The sequence below is a fragment of the Bufo gargarizans genome, chromosome 1, assembly GCF_014858855.1.
Source record: "Bufo gargarizans isolate SCDJY-AF-19 chromosome 1, ASM1485885v1, whole genome shotgun sequence".
NCBI lineage: Eukaryota > Metazoa > Chordata > Amphibia > Anura > Bufonidae > Bufo > Bufo gargarizans.
This window is the reverse complement of record NC_058080.1, coordinates 326,962,183-326,980,524: the sequence shown is the minus strand read 5'-3', so window position 1 is coordinate 326,980,524 and position 18,342 is coordinate 326,962,183. Positions and strand designations below refer to the sequence as shown.

The 18,342-nt window shown below is 44.0% G+C and overlaps 1 protein-coding gene across 4 annotated transcripts in view; it reads left to right on the top strand.

The window, feature by feature from the left end:
- Positions 1-18,342, top strand: part of MLLT1 (MLLT1 super elongation complex subunit) — a 205,772-nt gene that overhangs the window by 73,487 nt on the left and 113,943 nt on the right. For 2 of the 4 annotated variants that reach the window (XM_044306040.1, XM_044306049.1), the window contains exon 2: positions 918-974. The exons of the other annotated variants lie outside the window; for them this stretch is intronic. In XM_044306040.1, the coding sequence (XP_044161975.1) occupies positions 918-974 (57 nt within the window). The remainder of the gene's footprint in view (positions 1-917; positions 975-18,342) is intronic. 4 annotated transcript variants of the gene reach the window in all.

Sequence of the window (18,342 nt, the reverse complement as noted above, 5' to 3'; positions counted from 1 at the left end):
TAAGTTTTTATCAAATGGATCTAGCTTTTTGCCAGTTATTTCATGAAATGGCTTAGTTACAGCAACTGAAGTATACGAACTTCAGTTGCTGTAACAAAATAATTTTGCGGCTTTTGGCCTTACATTAAAAGTAACCTAAATAGTCACATTTGTCCCGTGTCAAACTCCCCCAAAAATGACACAAGTGTGGAAATGGTTTTATTTATTGTTCAAATACATTCTTAAATGGAAAAAAATATAATTATTTTTATATTGATGACTGTAATCTTATGGTCCTCAAAGGACACACACCTAAAGCACGCACGCACGCACACACACACACACACCCCTAAAGAATTATTAGGAACACAATACTAATATGGTGTTGGACCCCCTTTTGCCTTCAGAACTGCCTTAATTCTATGTGTCATTGATTCAACAAGGTGCTGATAGCATTCTTTAGAAATGTTGGCCCATATTGATAGGATAGCTTCTTGCAGTTGATGGAGATTTGAGGAATGCACATCCAGGGCACGAAGCTTCCGTTCCACCACATCCCAAAGATGCTCTATTGGGTTGAGATCTGGTGACTGTGGGGGCCATTTTAGTACAGTGAACTCATTGTCATGTTCAAGAAACCAATTTGAAATGATTAGAGCCTTGTGACATGGTGCATTATCCTGCTGGAAGTAGCCATCAGAGGATGGGTACATGGTGGTCACGAAGTGATGGACATGGTCAGAAACAATGCTCAGGTAGCCTGTAGCATTTAAACGATTGCCAATTGGCACTAAGGGGCCTAAAGTGTGCCCAGAAAACATCCTCCACACCATTACACCACCACCACCAGCCTGCACAGTGGTAACAAGGCATGATGGATACATGTTCTCATTCTGTTTACACCAAATTCGGACTCTACCATTTGAATGTCTCAACAGAAATCGAGACTCATCAGACCAGGCAACATTTTTCCAGTCTTCAACAGTCCAATTTTGGTGAGCTTGTGCAAATTGTAGTCTTTTTCCTATTTGTAGTGGAGATGAGTGGTACCCGGTGGGGTCTTCTGCTGTTGTAGCCCATCCGCTTCAAGGTTTGTGCGTGTTGTGGCTTCACAAATGCTTTGCTGCATACCTTGGTTGTAACGAGTGGTTATTTCAGTCAACGTTGCTCTTCTATCAGTTTGAATCAGTCGGCCAATTCTCCTCTGACCTCTAGCATCAACGAGGCATTTTTGCCCACAGGACTGCCGCATACTGGATGTTTTTCCCTTTTCACACCATTCTTTGTAAACCCTAGAAATGGTTGTGTGTGAAAATCCCAGTAACTGAGCAGATTGTGAAATACTCAGACCGACCCGTCTGGCACCAACAACCATGCCATGCTAAAAATTTCTTTCCCATTCTGACATTCAGTTTGGAGTTCAGGAGATTGTCTTGACCAGGACCACAGCCCTACATGCACTGAAGCAACTGCCATGTGATTGGTTGACTAGATGTATGTGTGTGTGTATATGTATATATGTGTGTGTGTAAAATATATATATATATATGTGTATATATGTGTATATATATGTATATATATGTATGTATATATAAAATATATATTATCTATACATGAGCCTTTCTCAAGCAAAACCTTTTTGCTTGAGAAAGGCTCATGTAGAGCCGAAACATCGCTTTTTTGCTGCCACCACATGGGTGAATAAACACTACTTGATTTACTGAAGAAACCGTCTGGAGTGCTGTCCGATTTTTTTTTTTTTTTTTTTTTTTTTTTTTTTTTTTTGTCTACTAGTGGGTAAGCTCCAGTTACCGTACTTTGCACCCGCTTTCGTTTTGCTCCAAAGGTGGTGCTGCTAGTATTTTTTTTTTATAATATATATATATATATATATATATATATATATATATATATATATATATATATATATATATATATATATATATATATATATATATAGTACAGACCAAAAGTTTGGACACACCTTCTCATTCAAAGAGTTTTCTTTATATTCATGACTATGAAAATTGTGGATTCACACTGAAGGCATCAAAACGATGAATTACCACATGTGGAATTATATACATAACAAAAAAAGTGTGAAACAACTGAAAATATGTCATATTCTAGGTTCTTCAAAGTAGCCACCTTTTGCTTTGATTACTGCTTTGCACACTCTTGGCATCCTCTTGATGAGCTTCAAGAGGTAGTCCCCTGAAATGGTTTTCACTTCACAGGTGTTCCCTGTCAGGTTTAATAAGTGGGATTTCTTGCCTTATAAATGGGGTTGGGACCATCAGTTGTGTTGTGGAGAAGTCAGGTGGATACACAGCTGATAGTCCTACTGAATAGACTGTTAGAATTTGTATTATGGCAAGAAAAAGCGGCTAAGTAAAGAAAATCGAGTTTAAGAAATGAAGGTCAGCTAGTCCGAAAAATTGGGAGAACTTTGAAAGTGTCCCCAAGTGCAGTCACAAAAACCATCAAGTGCTACAAAGAAACTGGCTCACATGCGGACCGCCCCAGGAAAGGAAGACCAAGAGTCACCTCTGCTGTGGAGGATAAGTTCATCCGAGTCACCAGCCTCAGAAATCGCAGGTTAACAGCAGCTCAGATTAGAGACCAGGTCAATGCCACACAGAGTTCTAGCAGCAGAACAACTGTTAAGAGGAGACTGTGTGAATCAGGCCTTCATGGTAGAATATCTGCTAGGAAACCACTGCTAAGGACAGGCAACAAGCAGAAGATACTTATTTGGGCTAAAGAACACAAGGAATGGACATTAGACCAGTGGAAATCTGTGCTTTGGTCTGATGAGCCCAAATTTGAGATCTTTGGTTCCAACCACTGTGTCTTTGTGCGACGCAGAAAAGGTGAACGGATGGACTCTAGATGCCTGGTTCCCACCGTGAAGCATGGAGGAGGAGGTGTGATGGTGTGGGGGTGCTTTGCTGGTTACACTGTTGGGGATTTATTCAAAATTGAAGGCATACTGAACCAGCATGGCTACCACAGCATCTTGCAGCGGCATGCTATTCCATCCGGTTTGCGTTTAGTTGGACCATCATTTATTTTTCAACAGGACAATGACCCCAATCACACCTTTAGGCTGTGTAAGGGCTATTTGACCACGAAGGAGGGTGATGGGGTGCTGCGCCACAGTCACCGGACCTGAACCCAATCGAGATGGTTTGGGGTGAGCTGGACCGCAGAGTGAAGGCAAAAGGGCCAACAAGTGTTAAGCATCTCTGGGAACTCCTTCAAGACTGTTGGAAGACCATTTCAGGTGACTACCTCTTGAAGCTCATCAAGAAAATGCCAAGTGTGTGCAAAGCACTAATCAAAGCAAAAGGTGGCTACTTTTGAAGAACCTAGAATATGACATATTTTCAGTTGTTTCACACTTTTTTGTTATGTATATAATTCCACATGTGTTAATTCATAGTTTTGATGCCTTCAGTGTGAATCTACAATTTTCAGTCATGAAAATAAAGAAAACTCTTTGAATGAGAAGGTGTGTCCAAACTTTTGGTCTGTACTGTATATATAATTTATTTATGATAACAACAACAAGATCAAACAGTTCAGTGTTTTATTCACACTTTAGGCAAGTGACAAAACAATTAGTCATAATCAAGCAAAAAGTCACCTTGCGGTGTTAGTGGTAATTCACACCATGCGGCAATTCTGCCTCAGAGTCCTTGACCATAGTAGCACCAACCTATTTTCACGCCAAACAGGTATCAAGCCTTCATCCAGACACAAGGCTCCCAGATCCCAACACAGACAGGACAGGCAGGTGGTGCCAAAACCCGTATCTGCACTTAAAATACGGTCCGGTATTTGACCTTACCTGGCTGTAAATCAGCCCAGCAGCACATGGTGGGAGGAAAAGATCTGTTTTCCCAGATAAAACTTTTCAGTGTGTCACATAGACACCCCCCACCCCTTTTTTCACCCCTGAGGGGGGTGAACACGCGCCAGACAGTGTACCCGGGACAGGGCATCCGCGTTTCCCCTGTAACCGGCCTGCCCTGTGTTCCACCGGAAACTTAGTTTTGTAGGGAGAGAAACCATTGTGTGATGTGGGCATTTCTGTCCTTGGCCTGGCTCATCCACTTGGGAGGGGAATGGTCAGTCACCAGGTGAAATTTATTTTCTCCCCAATAAATAATAGTGGAGAGACTCAAGTGCCCACTTGATAGCCAGGCACACTCTCTCCACTCTACTATACCGGGTCTCGGCGGGTGTGAGCTTACGCCTGAGGAAGACAACTGGATGCTCCTCCATGTTGACTTCCTGAGACAGTACAGCACCGAGGCCTACTTTGGAGACATCGCTCTAGACTATAAACTCCCTTTTGAAGTTGGGCGTCACTAAAGCCGGAGACCCGCACAGGGCCGACTTCAAAGTAGACAGATCCTCCACCGCCCGATAATCCCAGCGAACCATCATTGACTTGTGTTCCTTCTAGAGTCCTGTCAAGGACGCGGCTAGAGTCACAAAGTGGGGAACAAACTTCATGTAATAGCCCACTATTCCCAGGAATGACTTTATTTGCCTAGTTGTGACAGGTCAGGGCCAATTCCGTATCTCTATTTTGTTTACTTGGGGTTTGATAACTACGCACCCAATGACATACCTCAGGTACTTAGTCTCTTCTAACCCCTCACACATTTTTTGGGGTTAGTGGTTAGGCCAGCTTTCCGAAAGGAGTCCACTACAACCTGCACTTTGGGTAGGTGACTTTCCCAGTTGGTACTGTGGATGGCAATATCATCCAGGTAAGCCGAAGCGTACCGACAATGTGGGCGAAGCACAATGTCCATTAGTTGCTAAAAAGTGGCAGGGGCGCCATGCAGACCAAAGGGTAAGACCTTAAATTGATACAGTCCCTCAGGCGTGATTAAGCCAGTTTTCTCTTTGGCAGCCTCCGTTAAGGGCACCTGTCTGTATCCTTTCGTGAGGTCCAAAACAGAAAAATTCCAGGCTTGTCCTAACCTCTCGATGAGCTCATCCATCCGGGGCATAGGATACGCATCGAATTTGGAAACCTTGTTAAGTTTTCGAAAGTCATTACAAAACTGCAACGTCCCGTCCGGCTTGGGTATCAATACTATATGACTGGCCAACTCACCTTTTTGACTCCTCAATGAAGTCTAGCTGCAACATTAGCTGCACCTCCTCCGATACGGCCTGTCGCCGAGCCTTGGGTACCTGGTATGGTTTTAATCTGACTTTTGCCTGAGGCTCATTGACAATGTCATGCTGGATTATGGAAGTCCGTCCAGGGAGGTCTGAGAACACATCCGTGTTCCAATTAACAAACTCCCTGGCCTCCTGAGTCTGTTTAGAGGAGAGACTGTCAGCAATTTCTACGGTGGCAGCCGCCTCTCTTGCATCAGACTAGGGACCGGCACCTCTTCTAGAAAACCTGGCCGCGGGCTGTCTTCTGTACAGGTTTCCCTATCTTTCCACGATTTGACTAAATACACATGGTAAACATGCTGGCTTTTGCCGCCCTGGCTGGTGTACCTTTTGTAGTTTAGATCTCCAATTTTCCTGAGTACCTCATAGGGCCCCTGCCACCTAGCCAGGAACTTTATGTTTACAGTCGGCGCCAGAACCGAAACCCGATCACCCAGGTTAAAGATCCGGACCCGAGCCTGCTGATTTTTATATATCCGACTCGCTGAGCTTCCTCCATATGCTCCCTAACAAGAGGCAACACTGTCTCTTATCGATCTTGCATCTGGGTAACGTACTCAATGACACTTTTATGTGGAGTGGGTTGTTGTTCCCACACCACTTGGCCACATCCAAGAGACCACAAGGGTGTCTGCCATATAGCAGTTCGAAGGGCAAGAATCCAGTAGAGGCCTGGGGTACCTCTCACAATGCGAACATGAGATGGGGCAGGAGGAGTTCCCAGTACTTCCCATCTTTAGCCACCACCCTTTTCAACACAGGTTTAACCAAACAATAAAAAATTTCTACCAGACCGTTCCCTCATCACCTTGGACATAAAAGGGGTCGGGCAAGACTCGCAAAACTCTTCCACTTCTTTGATTATGCTGGGCCAGTAAAACCACTGTAGAATACGATCCTGAGTTTTCTGCAGCTCCAGGTGACCCCGAGAACGTGTTGGTGGGCTAGATCTAACACAAGCTTCTGATAAGACTTAGGGGCCACCACTTTTTCAATAGGTTCACCTTGTAGTTGGTTTACCCGATACAACATATCCGGATGAACCACAAAATGGGGAAACACTGACTCTGCCCGAGGTTGTTGTGGTTCACCATCTACTAGTAACACATTTTCCCAGGCACGGGATGGGGTGTGGTCCCGACGTTGGGCGGCACCAATATTATCCCCAGAGACATTGAGGTCTGCCAATTCAGGATCCGGTGGCAAGTCCTCCACGTCTCCCACCATCACATTTAGCGGGGTTGTCTCCCCCTCTTCCACCGAAGTGGCGGTCACCCCGACGGCTGGCCCTTTTTGTTTCAGGTTCCCAGCCACCTCGTGGGTCCATCTACCGGCCACCGTAGTTGGGGACACCGGTGCGGTGGGGTAGTCTTTTAAGTCTCCGTGGAAGCACATCACCCCGACTTTCCGGCCAGTATACTCAGGGGACCGCACCAGGGTAGCACTTTCTAGGGTCACCAGACTCCCTGAGTCCAGCAGAGCCTCGGCCAGAGTTTCTCCTACTTCCACCTGGCACAAATTATCTTGAGACTCTGGGGTACCTGTTGCACACAGCCTCCTGGTGACTGACTGTAGCCATAGTTGGTGTCCAGGTTCAACACGACAGTCAGCCCTTACATGGCCAGGCTCCTGACACTGCCAGCAGACTATCGGAGCCAGGTCTGCCGTGGGTACATCCCGGGCAGGTTTTATTAGCTCAAATCTCCTGGCCTGGGGTGGGGATTTCTGGGGTTTGCCAACCCCCCTCCCGACAGAACCCTCCTTTTTAGATTCCTTGTAGCTTCATAGCGTTCCATCATGTCCACCATTTTGCCTGAAAAATGCAGAAAAATAAAAATCTGTGACGCCAGCCTCATTGCTCATGTCTGCATTCTCCACAAATAGTGGGGTTTCGCTCTCGTAGACAGGATTAGCGGACGCAGTATAAAGGCAACAACAAGTTCTTGGGATCAAACAGTTCATGTTTTATTCACACTTTAGGCAAGTGACAAAACAAGCAGCCATTATCAAACAAAAAGTCAACTTGTGGTGTTGGTGGCAATTCTGCCTCAGAGTCATTCGCCATAGCAGCACTAACCTGTTTTTACGCCAAACAGGTAGCAAGCCTTCATCCAGACACAAGCCTCCCAGATCCCAACACAGAGTCACTGCTTCTGAGCCCAGCTGCATATTTCGCCTTAAGGACCAGGCCATTTTGAGCAAATCTGACATTTCACTTTATGTGGTGATGACTTAAAATGCTTTTACTTGTCTAGGCCATTCTTATATTTTCTCGTCACATGTTGTACTTCATGTCAGTGGTAGAATGGAATAAGTAAAAAATAAAAAATTTTTTTTTTTACCAACAATTTTGAAAAAAAAAATTTAATTTTCCAAACATTCCTCCAAAAATGGTTATTACTTTACATTCCCCATATGTCTACTTTATGTTTGGATCATTTTGTTAATGCCATTTTATTTTTGGGGGACGTTAGAAGGCTTAGAAGTTTAGAATTTTGAGAAAATTTCCAAAACCTACTTTTTAATGACCAGTTCAGGTCTGAAGTCACTTTGTGAGGCTTACATAATAGAAACCACCCAAAAATGACCCCATTTTAGAAACAACACCTTTCAAGGTATTCAAAACTGATTTTACAAACTTTGTTAACCCTTTAAGTGTTCCACAAGAATTAATGGAATATGGAGATGAAATTTCAGAATTTCACTTTTTTTTAGCAGACTTTCTATTGTAAGCCATTTTTTTTCCAGTTACAAAGCAAGGGTTAAAGTGACCTGATTTTGGAAACTAAGGGATAAGGTAGCAGTTTTGTTGGTACTATTTTAGGATACATCTTATTTTTTGGTTGCTCTATATTAAACTTTTTGTGAGGCAAAGTAACAAAAAATAGCTGTTTTGGCACCTTTTTTTTATTTTTTGTTATTTACATTATTCTTCTGACAGGTTAGCTCATGTGGTATTTTTATAGAGCAGGTGGTTACGGATGTGACAATGTAAAAATGTTCTAAAAGCCGCGTATTATTTTATTTTTATTTTATATTTTGGGGGTGACTGTGTTGTGTAGCGCATTACAATACATTGTAAAAAAAAAAATTGTAATGCATTGGAAGCCAGCATTAAACTGACAGTTGTCTAGGAGACCCAGCCTGGGGGCTAGAGCTCATAGGCTTCTGTAGACGGCAAGCCCCAATGACTATGGAGGACATTGGGCTGCCCTCTCAGCCATCGGGTCCCTGGGACAGGGAGGGTGCCACAAAACCCAGAAAATCCCCTGTATGCCATGGTCTACTTTAACTGCAGCATATAAGGGGGTTACTCCGCCGACAATGCCGTTTACAGCGATGTTGGCGGATATAACAGGTTCCTGGCTGTCAGTCCCATCTGGGCCCCTTCATTGATCGAAAGCTTCTACACTGCGCAGACTCGCGCTACTCGCTTTTTGTATATCTCCCAGGCAACCGCGCTGCAGATCTCACAGAGATCCCGCGTGAACACAATAGGCATCTGCTCAAACGGCACAGCTGGCGCAGAGACTAACAGTCGCGCACGGATATGACATCGCAATGCGTCCCGTTGCCAGGGTAATGGACAAAACTTTGCGGACACAGCGAAAGCGGAGCTCCCGGAGCAAGGGTCCATCTGTCCAATAGTTCATGTCATATATATCTCCACCTCCAACAAATTGGGGTAGGGCATATATATGACTATGGTGACATACATCTAGTTTAGGGACTGGGCGTATAATTGACACAAGCTGGTTCCACATATTAATCTAGAGGATATAACAGACATAATTAAAACCAATTTAAAAAATCACTAAGATTATACAAAATACAGAGGACGACTTCAATAAAGTGCTGATATATCTCCTAACTGGGGGATCATCTTATTCAATCCCTGCCACACTGAAATCTAAATTAACATGGTCTTAATTTAGATTTCAGTGTGGCAGGGATTGAATAAGATGATCCCCGAGTTAAGTGATATATAAGCACTTTATTGAAGTCATCCTCTGTGGCATCTGCATGTTCACTGCGCCAGCGCTGCAGTGCAAGCAGACAGTGATCGCGCTCACGCCGCGCGGTATAGGAACGGTGCAGGCACAGTGAAAAAGAAGATGCCAGGGAGGGAGGGAGCCGTAGTTGGGATCGCTCTGCGGCAGGACGCGCACTGCGCATGCGCGAGAAGAGCGCGGTAACTGCTACTGGGAAAAATTTCAATATGGGAAGGAGCGGCATAGGGGCGGGCTTATCCGACGGTTGAGTCAAGAAGGCCGCTGCCCCCGTGACTTCAGCACGACTTCAAAAAGGTGCCAAACACAGTTTTGTAAGTTGATTTTATGAGACCGCACAACGCAGAAAGAAGATATGAATACATCTTTGGGCACACTATGAGAGATACTTTAACCACCTTAGGACCGCCGTACGCAGGATTGCGTCCTGCCGGCGGTCCTGCTCTTCTGGGTGGACGCATATACGCGTCCTCCCGCGAGAGCCGAGATTTCCTGTGAACGCGCGCGCGCACAGGAACGGAAGGTAAGCGAGTGGATCTCCAGCATGCCAGCGGCGATCCGAATTTTTTAACCCCTAACAGGTATATTAGACGCTGTTTTCATAACAGCGTCTAATATACCTCCTACCTGGTCCTCTGGTGGTCCCTTTTGTTAGGATCGACCACCAGAGGACTCAGGTAGGTAAGTACAGTAGCACCAAACACCACACTACACTACACCCCCCCCCCCCCCCCCGTCACTTATTAACCCCTTATAAACCCCTGATCACCCATGATCACCCCATATAAACTCCCTGATCACCCCCCTGTCAGGCTCCGTTCAGACGTCCGTATGATTTTTACGGATACATGGATCGGATCCGCAAAAAGCATACGGACGTCTGAATGGAGCCTTACAGGGGGGTGATCAATGACAGGCGGGTGATCACCCATATACACTCCCTGATCACCCCCTGTCATTGATCACCCCCCTGTCATTGATCACTCCCCTGTAAGGCTCCGTTCAGACGTCCGCATGATTTTTATGAATACATGGATCGGATCCGCAAAACACATGCGGACGTCTGAATGGAGCCTTACAGGGGGTGATCAATGACAGGCGGGTGATCACCCATATACACTCCCTGATCACCCCCCTGTCATTGATAACCCCCCTGTAAGGCTCCATTCAGACGTCCGCATGTGTTTTGTGGATCCGATCCATGTATCCATGGATCCGTAAAAAATCATGCGGATGTCTGAATGGAGCCTTACAGGGGGGGTGATCAGTGACAGGGGGGTGATTACCCTGATCACCCCCTGTCATTGATAACCCACCTGTAAGGCTCCATTCAGACGTCCGCATGCGTTCTGTGGATCCGATCCATGGATCCGTAAAAAATCATGCGGATGTCTGAATGGAGCCTTACAGGGGGGTGATCAATGACAGGGGGGTGATCAGGGAGTCTATATGGGTGATCACCCCCCTGTCATTGATCACCCCCCCCCCCCCCGGTAAGGCTCCATTTAGACATTTTTTTTGGCACAAGTTAGCGGAAATTTTTTGTTTGTTTTTGTTTTTTCTTACAAAGTCTCATAATCTACTAACTTGTGTCAAAAAATAAAATCTCACATGGACGCACCATACCCCTCACGGAATCCAAATGCGTAAACATTTTTAGACATTTATATTCCAGACCTCTTCTCACGCTTTAGGGCCCCTAAAAAGCCAGGGCAGTATAAATACCCCACATGTGACCCCATTTCGGAAAGAAGACACCCCAAGGTATTCCGTGAGGGGCATATTGAGTCCATGAAAGATTGAAATTTTTGTCCTAAGTTAGCGGAAAGTGAGAAAAAAATCAAAAAAAAAATCAATATCCGCTAACTTATGCAAAAAAAATAAAAATTCTAGGAACTCGCCATGCCCCTCATTGAATACCTTGGGGTGTCTTCTTTCCAAAGTGGGGTCACATGTGGGGTATTTATACTGCCCTGGCTTTTTAGGGGCCCGAAAGTGTGAGAAGAAGTCTGGGATCCAAATGTCTAAAAATGCCCTCCTAAAAGGAATTTGGGCCCCTTTGCGCATCTAGGCTGCAAAAAAGTGTCACACATGTGGTATCGCCGTACTCAGCAGAAGTTGGGCAATGTGTTTTGGGGTGTCATTTTACGTATACCCATGCTGGGTGAGAAAAATATCTTGGTCAAATGCCAACTTTGTATAAAAAAATGGGAAAAGTTGTCTTTTGCCAAGATATTTCTTTCACCCAGCATGGGTATATGTAAAATGACCCCCCAAAACACATTGCCCAACTTCTCCTGAGTACGGCGATACCACATGTGTGACACTTTTTTGCAGCCAAGGTGGGCAAAGGGGCACATATTCCAAAGTGCACCTTTCGGATTTCGCAGGCCATTTTTTACACATTTTGATTGCAAGGTACTTCTTACACATTTGGGCCCCTAAATTGCCAGGGCAGTATAACTACGCCACAAGTGACCCCATTTTGGAAAGAAGACACCCCAAGGTATTCCGTGAGGGGCACGGCGAGTATCTAGAATTTTTTATTTTTTGTCACAAGTTAGCGGAAAATGATGATTTTTATTTTTTTTATTTTTTCCTTACAAAGTCTCATATTCCACTAACTTGCGACAAAAAATAAAAAATTCTAGGAACTCGCCATGCCCCTCACGGAATACCTTGGGGTGTCTTCTTTCCAAAATGGGGTCACTTGTGGGGTAGTTATACTGCCCAAACAGTATAACTACCCCACAAGTGACCCCATTTTGGAAAGAAGACACCCCAAGGTATTCTGTGAGGGGCATGGCGAGTTCCTAGAATTTTTTATTTTTTGTCGCAAGTTAGTGGAATATGAGACTTTGTAAGGAAAAAAAAAAAAAAAAGAAATCATCATTTTCCGCTAACTTGTGACAAAAAATAAAAAGTTCTATGAACTCACTATGCCCATCAGCGAATACCTTAGGGTGTCTACTTTCCGAAATGGGGTCATTTGTGGGGTTTTTCTACTGCCTGGGCATTGTAGAACCTCAGGAATCATGACAGGTGCTCAGAAAGTCAGAGCTGTTTCAAAAAGCGGAAATTCACATTTTTGTACCATAGTTTGTAAATGCTATAACTTTTACCCAAACCATTTTTTTATTTTTTTTTCCCAAACATTTTTTTTTTTATCAAAGAAATGTAGAACAATAAATTTGGCGAAAAATTTATATATGGATGTCGTTTTTTTTGCAAAATTTTACAGCTGAAAGTGAAAAATGTCATTTTTTTGCAAAAAAATCGTTACATTTTGATTAATAACAAAGAAAGTAAAAATGTCAGCAGCAATAAAATACCACCAAATGAAAGCTCCATTAGTGAGAAGAAAAGGAGGTAAAATTCATTTGGGTGGTAAGTTGCATGACCGAGCGATAAACGGTGAAAGGAGTGTAGTGCCGAAGTGCAAAAAGTGCTCTGGTCATGAAGGGGGTTTCACCTAGCGGGGCTGAAGTGGTTAAGGTACTGTGATTAGTGTAAATTGTCTTTTCCAGGTGACATGTTCCCTTTAAGGACCAGTTCGGGTCTGAAGTCACTTTGTGGGGCTTACATAGTCGATACCCCCATAAATGACCCCATTGTAGAAACTACACCCCTCAAGGTATTCAAAACTGATTTTACCCTTTATGTGGTCCACAAGAATTAAAGGAAAATGGAGATCAAATTTTTTAATTTCACTTTTCTGGCAGATTTTCCAGTTCTGCAAAAAATGCGCAAGCTTTCTTGAAACACTGCTGGGAAAAACCCCACCCTAAGGCACACGAACGTCTTTTTTTCTTTTCTTGTCTGTTTCTTTTTTTATTTTGTTCTTTGCAGACCGTATGCGGAAGCATTCACTTTAATGGGTCCGCAAAAAAAAGTGAAGTTACTGTGTGCATTCCGTTTCCGTATTTCCATTTGGCAAAAAATAGAACATGTCCTATTATTGTTCGCATTACGGACAAGGATAGTACTGTTCTATTAGGGCCAGCTGTTCTGTTTCCGTTCCACAAAATACGGATGTTATCCGTATTTTTTGCGGATCAGTTTTTTGCGGACCTCAAAACACATACGGTCGTGTGCATGAGCCCTTAGACACAGCGTCATTGCTGATAACATATCTACAGGGCAGAGTCCAGGAGAATGAGCAGAACACTGTCCTGAGACAAGGTCACAGATGTGTCTGAAGAACAGTGCGTTACAAGCCTTGCCACGTCTCAGTTATACACGTGATTTTCAGATATCGGGATAGGGAATCCTTTTTTTTTTTTTTTTTTTTTTTTTTTACTTTTGCTGTAATTTTTTTTTTTAGGCAAATTTCACAAGAGTTTTCTGTCCAAATTAGATTAGTTTGTGTCACGTGACCACAGAGCGGGAGTGAAGCGCTTGCTATAACTCCTGCTCCGTGGTCTCCCGCTGGCCCAAATGCGCTCGGAATACTCACCTTTCCAGCAGGGGGCCTTCGGACACTCCACAGCACGTCCATGGTTCCGCACTGCATTGACGTCCACACGCCGTGACCCGACGCGCTGTGTGACGTCAGACGCAGAGCGGAACGATGGAGTGTCGGTGGCGCCCCTGCTGAAAAGGTAAGAGGGTGAGCTCTGTACACTGTGGCACTGTTTTTTTCCAGGAAGGCCCTGGCTCCGTGTCATTGACATTAAACATTCACATACACACTGAGTTGCAAAGTAGCCGTCCTGTAGATTGGAAATCCAGCTCAAGTAAACAATCACCGCAGAAGGCTTATTAAAGCGCTGCATTACTAACTTACTTATGATGGAAATTTAGACAGCAAATATGGAGCTGTCAGCAGCCGCTGGATAAATAGTCCCGACAAGCATTAATAACAGCGGAGGATGAGCGCGGTTATGAGATGTAAACTGCACTCCTTGATTGTATTTACAGTTCTCTGCCGCCCAGAACCCTTGACCTCACTTCTTGTGGACCCCTGCCAAATGGCATATCTCAGATCTTCAATAACGCAAATCTGGGTACAAGGTAATAACATTACAAACACTTGGAGGGGCAGGAAAAGGACATGCTGACCATTGGGGTGACAGAGTAATGACACTGGGTGACAGGACATTGATACATTAACACTTGGAGGTATAGGACAATCATACACTATGTCTTCAAAGGACATGACAAAGATGTGCTAACACTTGAGGCACAGGACAATGAAATGCTGACACTTGGGGTGACTGAGTAATGATACTTGGGGTGATGGAGTAATGACACAGGGTGACTGATGGCACTGGGTTGGGGGAGAGCTGAAGGCACTGGGGGATAGTGGAGCTGATGGCACTGGGGTAGCAAAGGGTGTTGGGGTCTGATAAGCTTTTATAAAGGAAAACGGTCTATTAATTCATTTTTTCTTATTACAGTACTCGATTAATCGTAAAAAAATAATAATCGTTAGAATACGCAATTACTAAAATAATCGTTTACTGCAGCCCTAGTCCAAATGCATCCCGTTTTGCGAACAGACAGCATCTGGACTGAACCCTAACACATTCATTTTAATTGGTATGTGCACATGAGCATTGTTTTTCACGGACTATCTGTCCATTCAGGAAAAATCTCACCTTGTTCTATCTTCAGTAGTTTTTCATGTATTTAAGTCAATTGATCAATGAAAGACACTGAAATGCACTAAAGCAAACTAAAAGAACACGTGTGGGGAAAAAATGCATTAAAAACTGCACCTGTGCAGAAAAAAATGCCAGAACCTGAAGGCCATGTACACCTTTGGGTGCATTTTTTTATTTTATTATTATTGCAATAATATTTTTCAATTGGTCTTTATTAACCCCTTGCTGCATTTCCATGTGCATGTTTGTGATGTGATTGGGCAGGTGCAGGAGCTGCACCCGCCGATCCGCAGCACGGGCCCAGCTGTTACTGATAGCCGGTCCCCTGCTGCAACTGCCGACATCGCTGTATGCGGCATTGCCAGCAGATTAAGGCCTCCTGGCATGTTGGTGTGCGCCCTGTGGCCTTGCTGCGGCCCGCAATGCACGAACACCGACCGTGGGGCAGCGGATTGCGGACCCATTCACCTTAATGGGTCCGCGATCCGCCCGTTTCGCAAAAAGATAGGACTTTGTTCTGTCTTTTTGCGGAACGGAAGTACGTGAAGAAAACCCACGGAAGCACTCCGTAGTGCTTCCGTAGGGTTCCATTACGTGCTTCCGTTCCACACCATTCTGCATCTCCGGATTTGCAGACCCATTGAAGTGAATGGGTCTGCATCCGTGATGCGGCATGCCCACGGAACGGAGCCTGTGTATTGCGGTTCCGCAATGCGGCAACAGGCAGCACACATTCTTGTGCAGGGGGCCTAACCCTATCACATGCCATGGTCGGCGCTGACCTCGGCATGTGCGGGGTTTACAGAGGGAGGGGGCACCCTCTGATTCCTTCGGCCCCCCATGCTGCGCTGGCAGGGGGCCGATGGTCGCCATGGCAGCCCCGATGCCTTCCACAGGCATTGGAGCCTGCCAGCTACGGAAGCCAAAGAGATCCAGCCTGAGGGCTCGGTCTCCTAGGCAACGGTCTGCGTCTTAGGGTACTTTCACACTAGCGTTTTTTCTTTTCCGGTATTGAATTTCATCACAGGGGCTCAATACTGGAAAAAAAACGGATCAGTTTTATCCTAATGCATTCTGAACGGAGAGCATTCTGTTCCGTATGTATCAGTTCACTCCCTTGCCGGAATGCCGGATCCAGCATTAATTTCCATTGAAATGTATTAGTGTATTAAAATTGCTGCATTGACGGATCCGTTCTTCCGGTCCGCACATGCGCAGACCTTTTTAAATCTGTGAAAAATAAAATAAATACCTGATCCATTTTTCCAGATGACACCGAAGAAACTGATCCGGAATTTCAATGCATTTGTCAGACAGTTCTGCATCCGGATCAGTCTGTTTGAGTTTGAGTCCGGATTGCCGGATCTGTAACGGAACTGCCTGACAGAATTCTCTGCCGCAAGTGTGAAAGTACCTTAAGGCCCCTTTCACACGGGCGTTGCGGGAAAAGGTGCGGGTGCGTTGTGGGAACATGCACGATTTTTCGCGTTTTGCACGTGCGTGAAAAAAATTGGCATGTTTGGTAACCAAACCCGAACTTCTTCACAGAAGTTCGGGCTTGGGATCGGTATTCTGTAGATGGTATTATTTTCCCTTTATAACATGGTTATAAGTGAAAATAATAACATTCTGAATACAGAATGCATAGTACAATAGCGCTGGATGGGTTAAAAAAAATAAAATAAAAATGTAACTCTCCTTAATCCACTTGATCGCGCAGCCCGGCTTCTCTTCTGTTGTCTTTGCTGTGTGCAGGAAAAGGACCTGTGGTGACGTCACTCCGGTCATCACATGGTCCGTCACATGATCTTTTACCATGGTGATGGATCATGTGATGACCGGAGTGACGTCACCACAGGTCCTTTTCCTGCACACAGCAAAGAAGACTACAGAAGAGAAGTCGGGCTGCGTGATCAAGTGGATTAAGGTGAGTTAAATTTATTTTTATTTATTTTTTTAACCCCCTCCAGCGGTTTTGTACTATGCATTCTGTATCCAGAATGCTATTATTTTCCCTTATAACCATGTTATAAGGGAAGATAATAATGATCGGGTCTCCATCCCAATCGTCTCCTAGCAACTGTGCATGAAAACCGCACCGCATCCGCACTTGCTTGCGGATGCTTGCGATTTTCACGAAACCCCATTCATTTCTATAAGGGCCTGCGTTACGTGAAAAACGCACAAAGAGGAGCATGCTGCGATTTTCACGCACGAGTGATGCGTGAAAATCACAGCTCGTGTGCACAGCCCCATAGAAATGAATGGGTCAGGATTCAGTGCGGGTGCAATATGAATGTATTGCACTGAATTGAAACAGGGATCAAACCCTGAAAAGGTAATTTTTCCCAAAATAAAGTTAAAAAAAAAATTGTACACATTTTTTTTAGGCAACTTCACAAAAAGTGTAATGCCAAGCGATCAGTCATATACAAACCAAATCGTACCAATTAAACAGTCATCTCATCCCGCAAAATATGAGAACCTACATAAGACAATCGCCCAAAAAATAAGAAAATTATGACTCAGAATATTGAGACACTAAAACATTATTTTTTGTTTCAAAAATGCGGTTGTGTAAAATGTAAATAAACAAATAAAAAAAGTATACATATTAGGTATCGCCAGGTCCGTAAGAACCTGCTGTATAAAATTCACATAATTTAACCCCTCAGGTGAACAATAAAGTGTGTCAAAAAAGCCATTTTTTTGTCACCTGACATCACAAAAAGTGTAATACCAAGTGATCGAAAAGTCATATGCACCCTAAAATAGTGCCAATTAAACAGTCATCTCGTACTGAAAAAAAATGAGCTCCTTTATATGGAGACAATAAAAAAATCTTTTTTTCCCCCAAAAAATACTTTATTATGTAAAACTGAAACAACCAAAGAAAGTACAGTAGTCATATTTGGTATTGTCGTGTCCGTAACAACCTGCTCTATAAAAATAGCACATTATCTAACCTGTCAGATGAACATTGTAAATGGCAAAAAAAAATAATGGTGCCAAAACAGCTATTTTTTGTTACCTTGCCTCACAGAAAGTGATATATAGAGCAACCAAAAATCATATGTACCCTAAAATAGTGCCAACAAAACTGCCACCTTATCCCGTAGTTTCCAAAATGGGGTCATTTCTTTGGAGTTTCTACTCTAGGGGTGCATCTGGGGGTCTTCAAATGTGAAATGGCAACTTAAATTATCCCAGTGAAATACCCTCCCCAAAAACCATATGGCGTTGCTTTCCTTCTGCGCCCTGCCATGTGCCCGTACAGAAGTTTACAACTACATATGTTTTTTTTTTTCCTGTAAACTACAGAATCAGGGTAATACATATTGGGTTTTGTTTGGCTGGTAACCCTCGATTTGTTACTGGAAAAAAAATGGATTAAAATGGAAAATCTGCCAAAAAAGTGACATTTTGGAATTTCATTCCCTTTTTCCTTTAATTCTCGTGGGACAGCTAAAGGGTTAGCAAAGTTAGTAAAATACGTTTTGAATAGCTTGAGGGGTGTAATTTTTAAAATGTGTGATTTA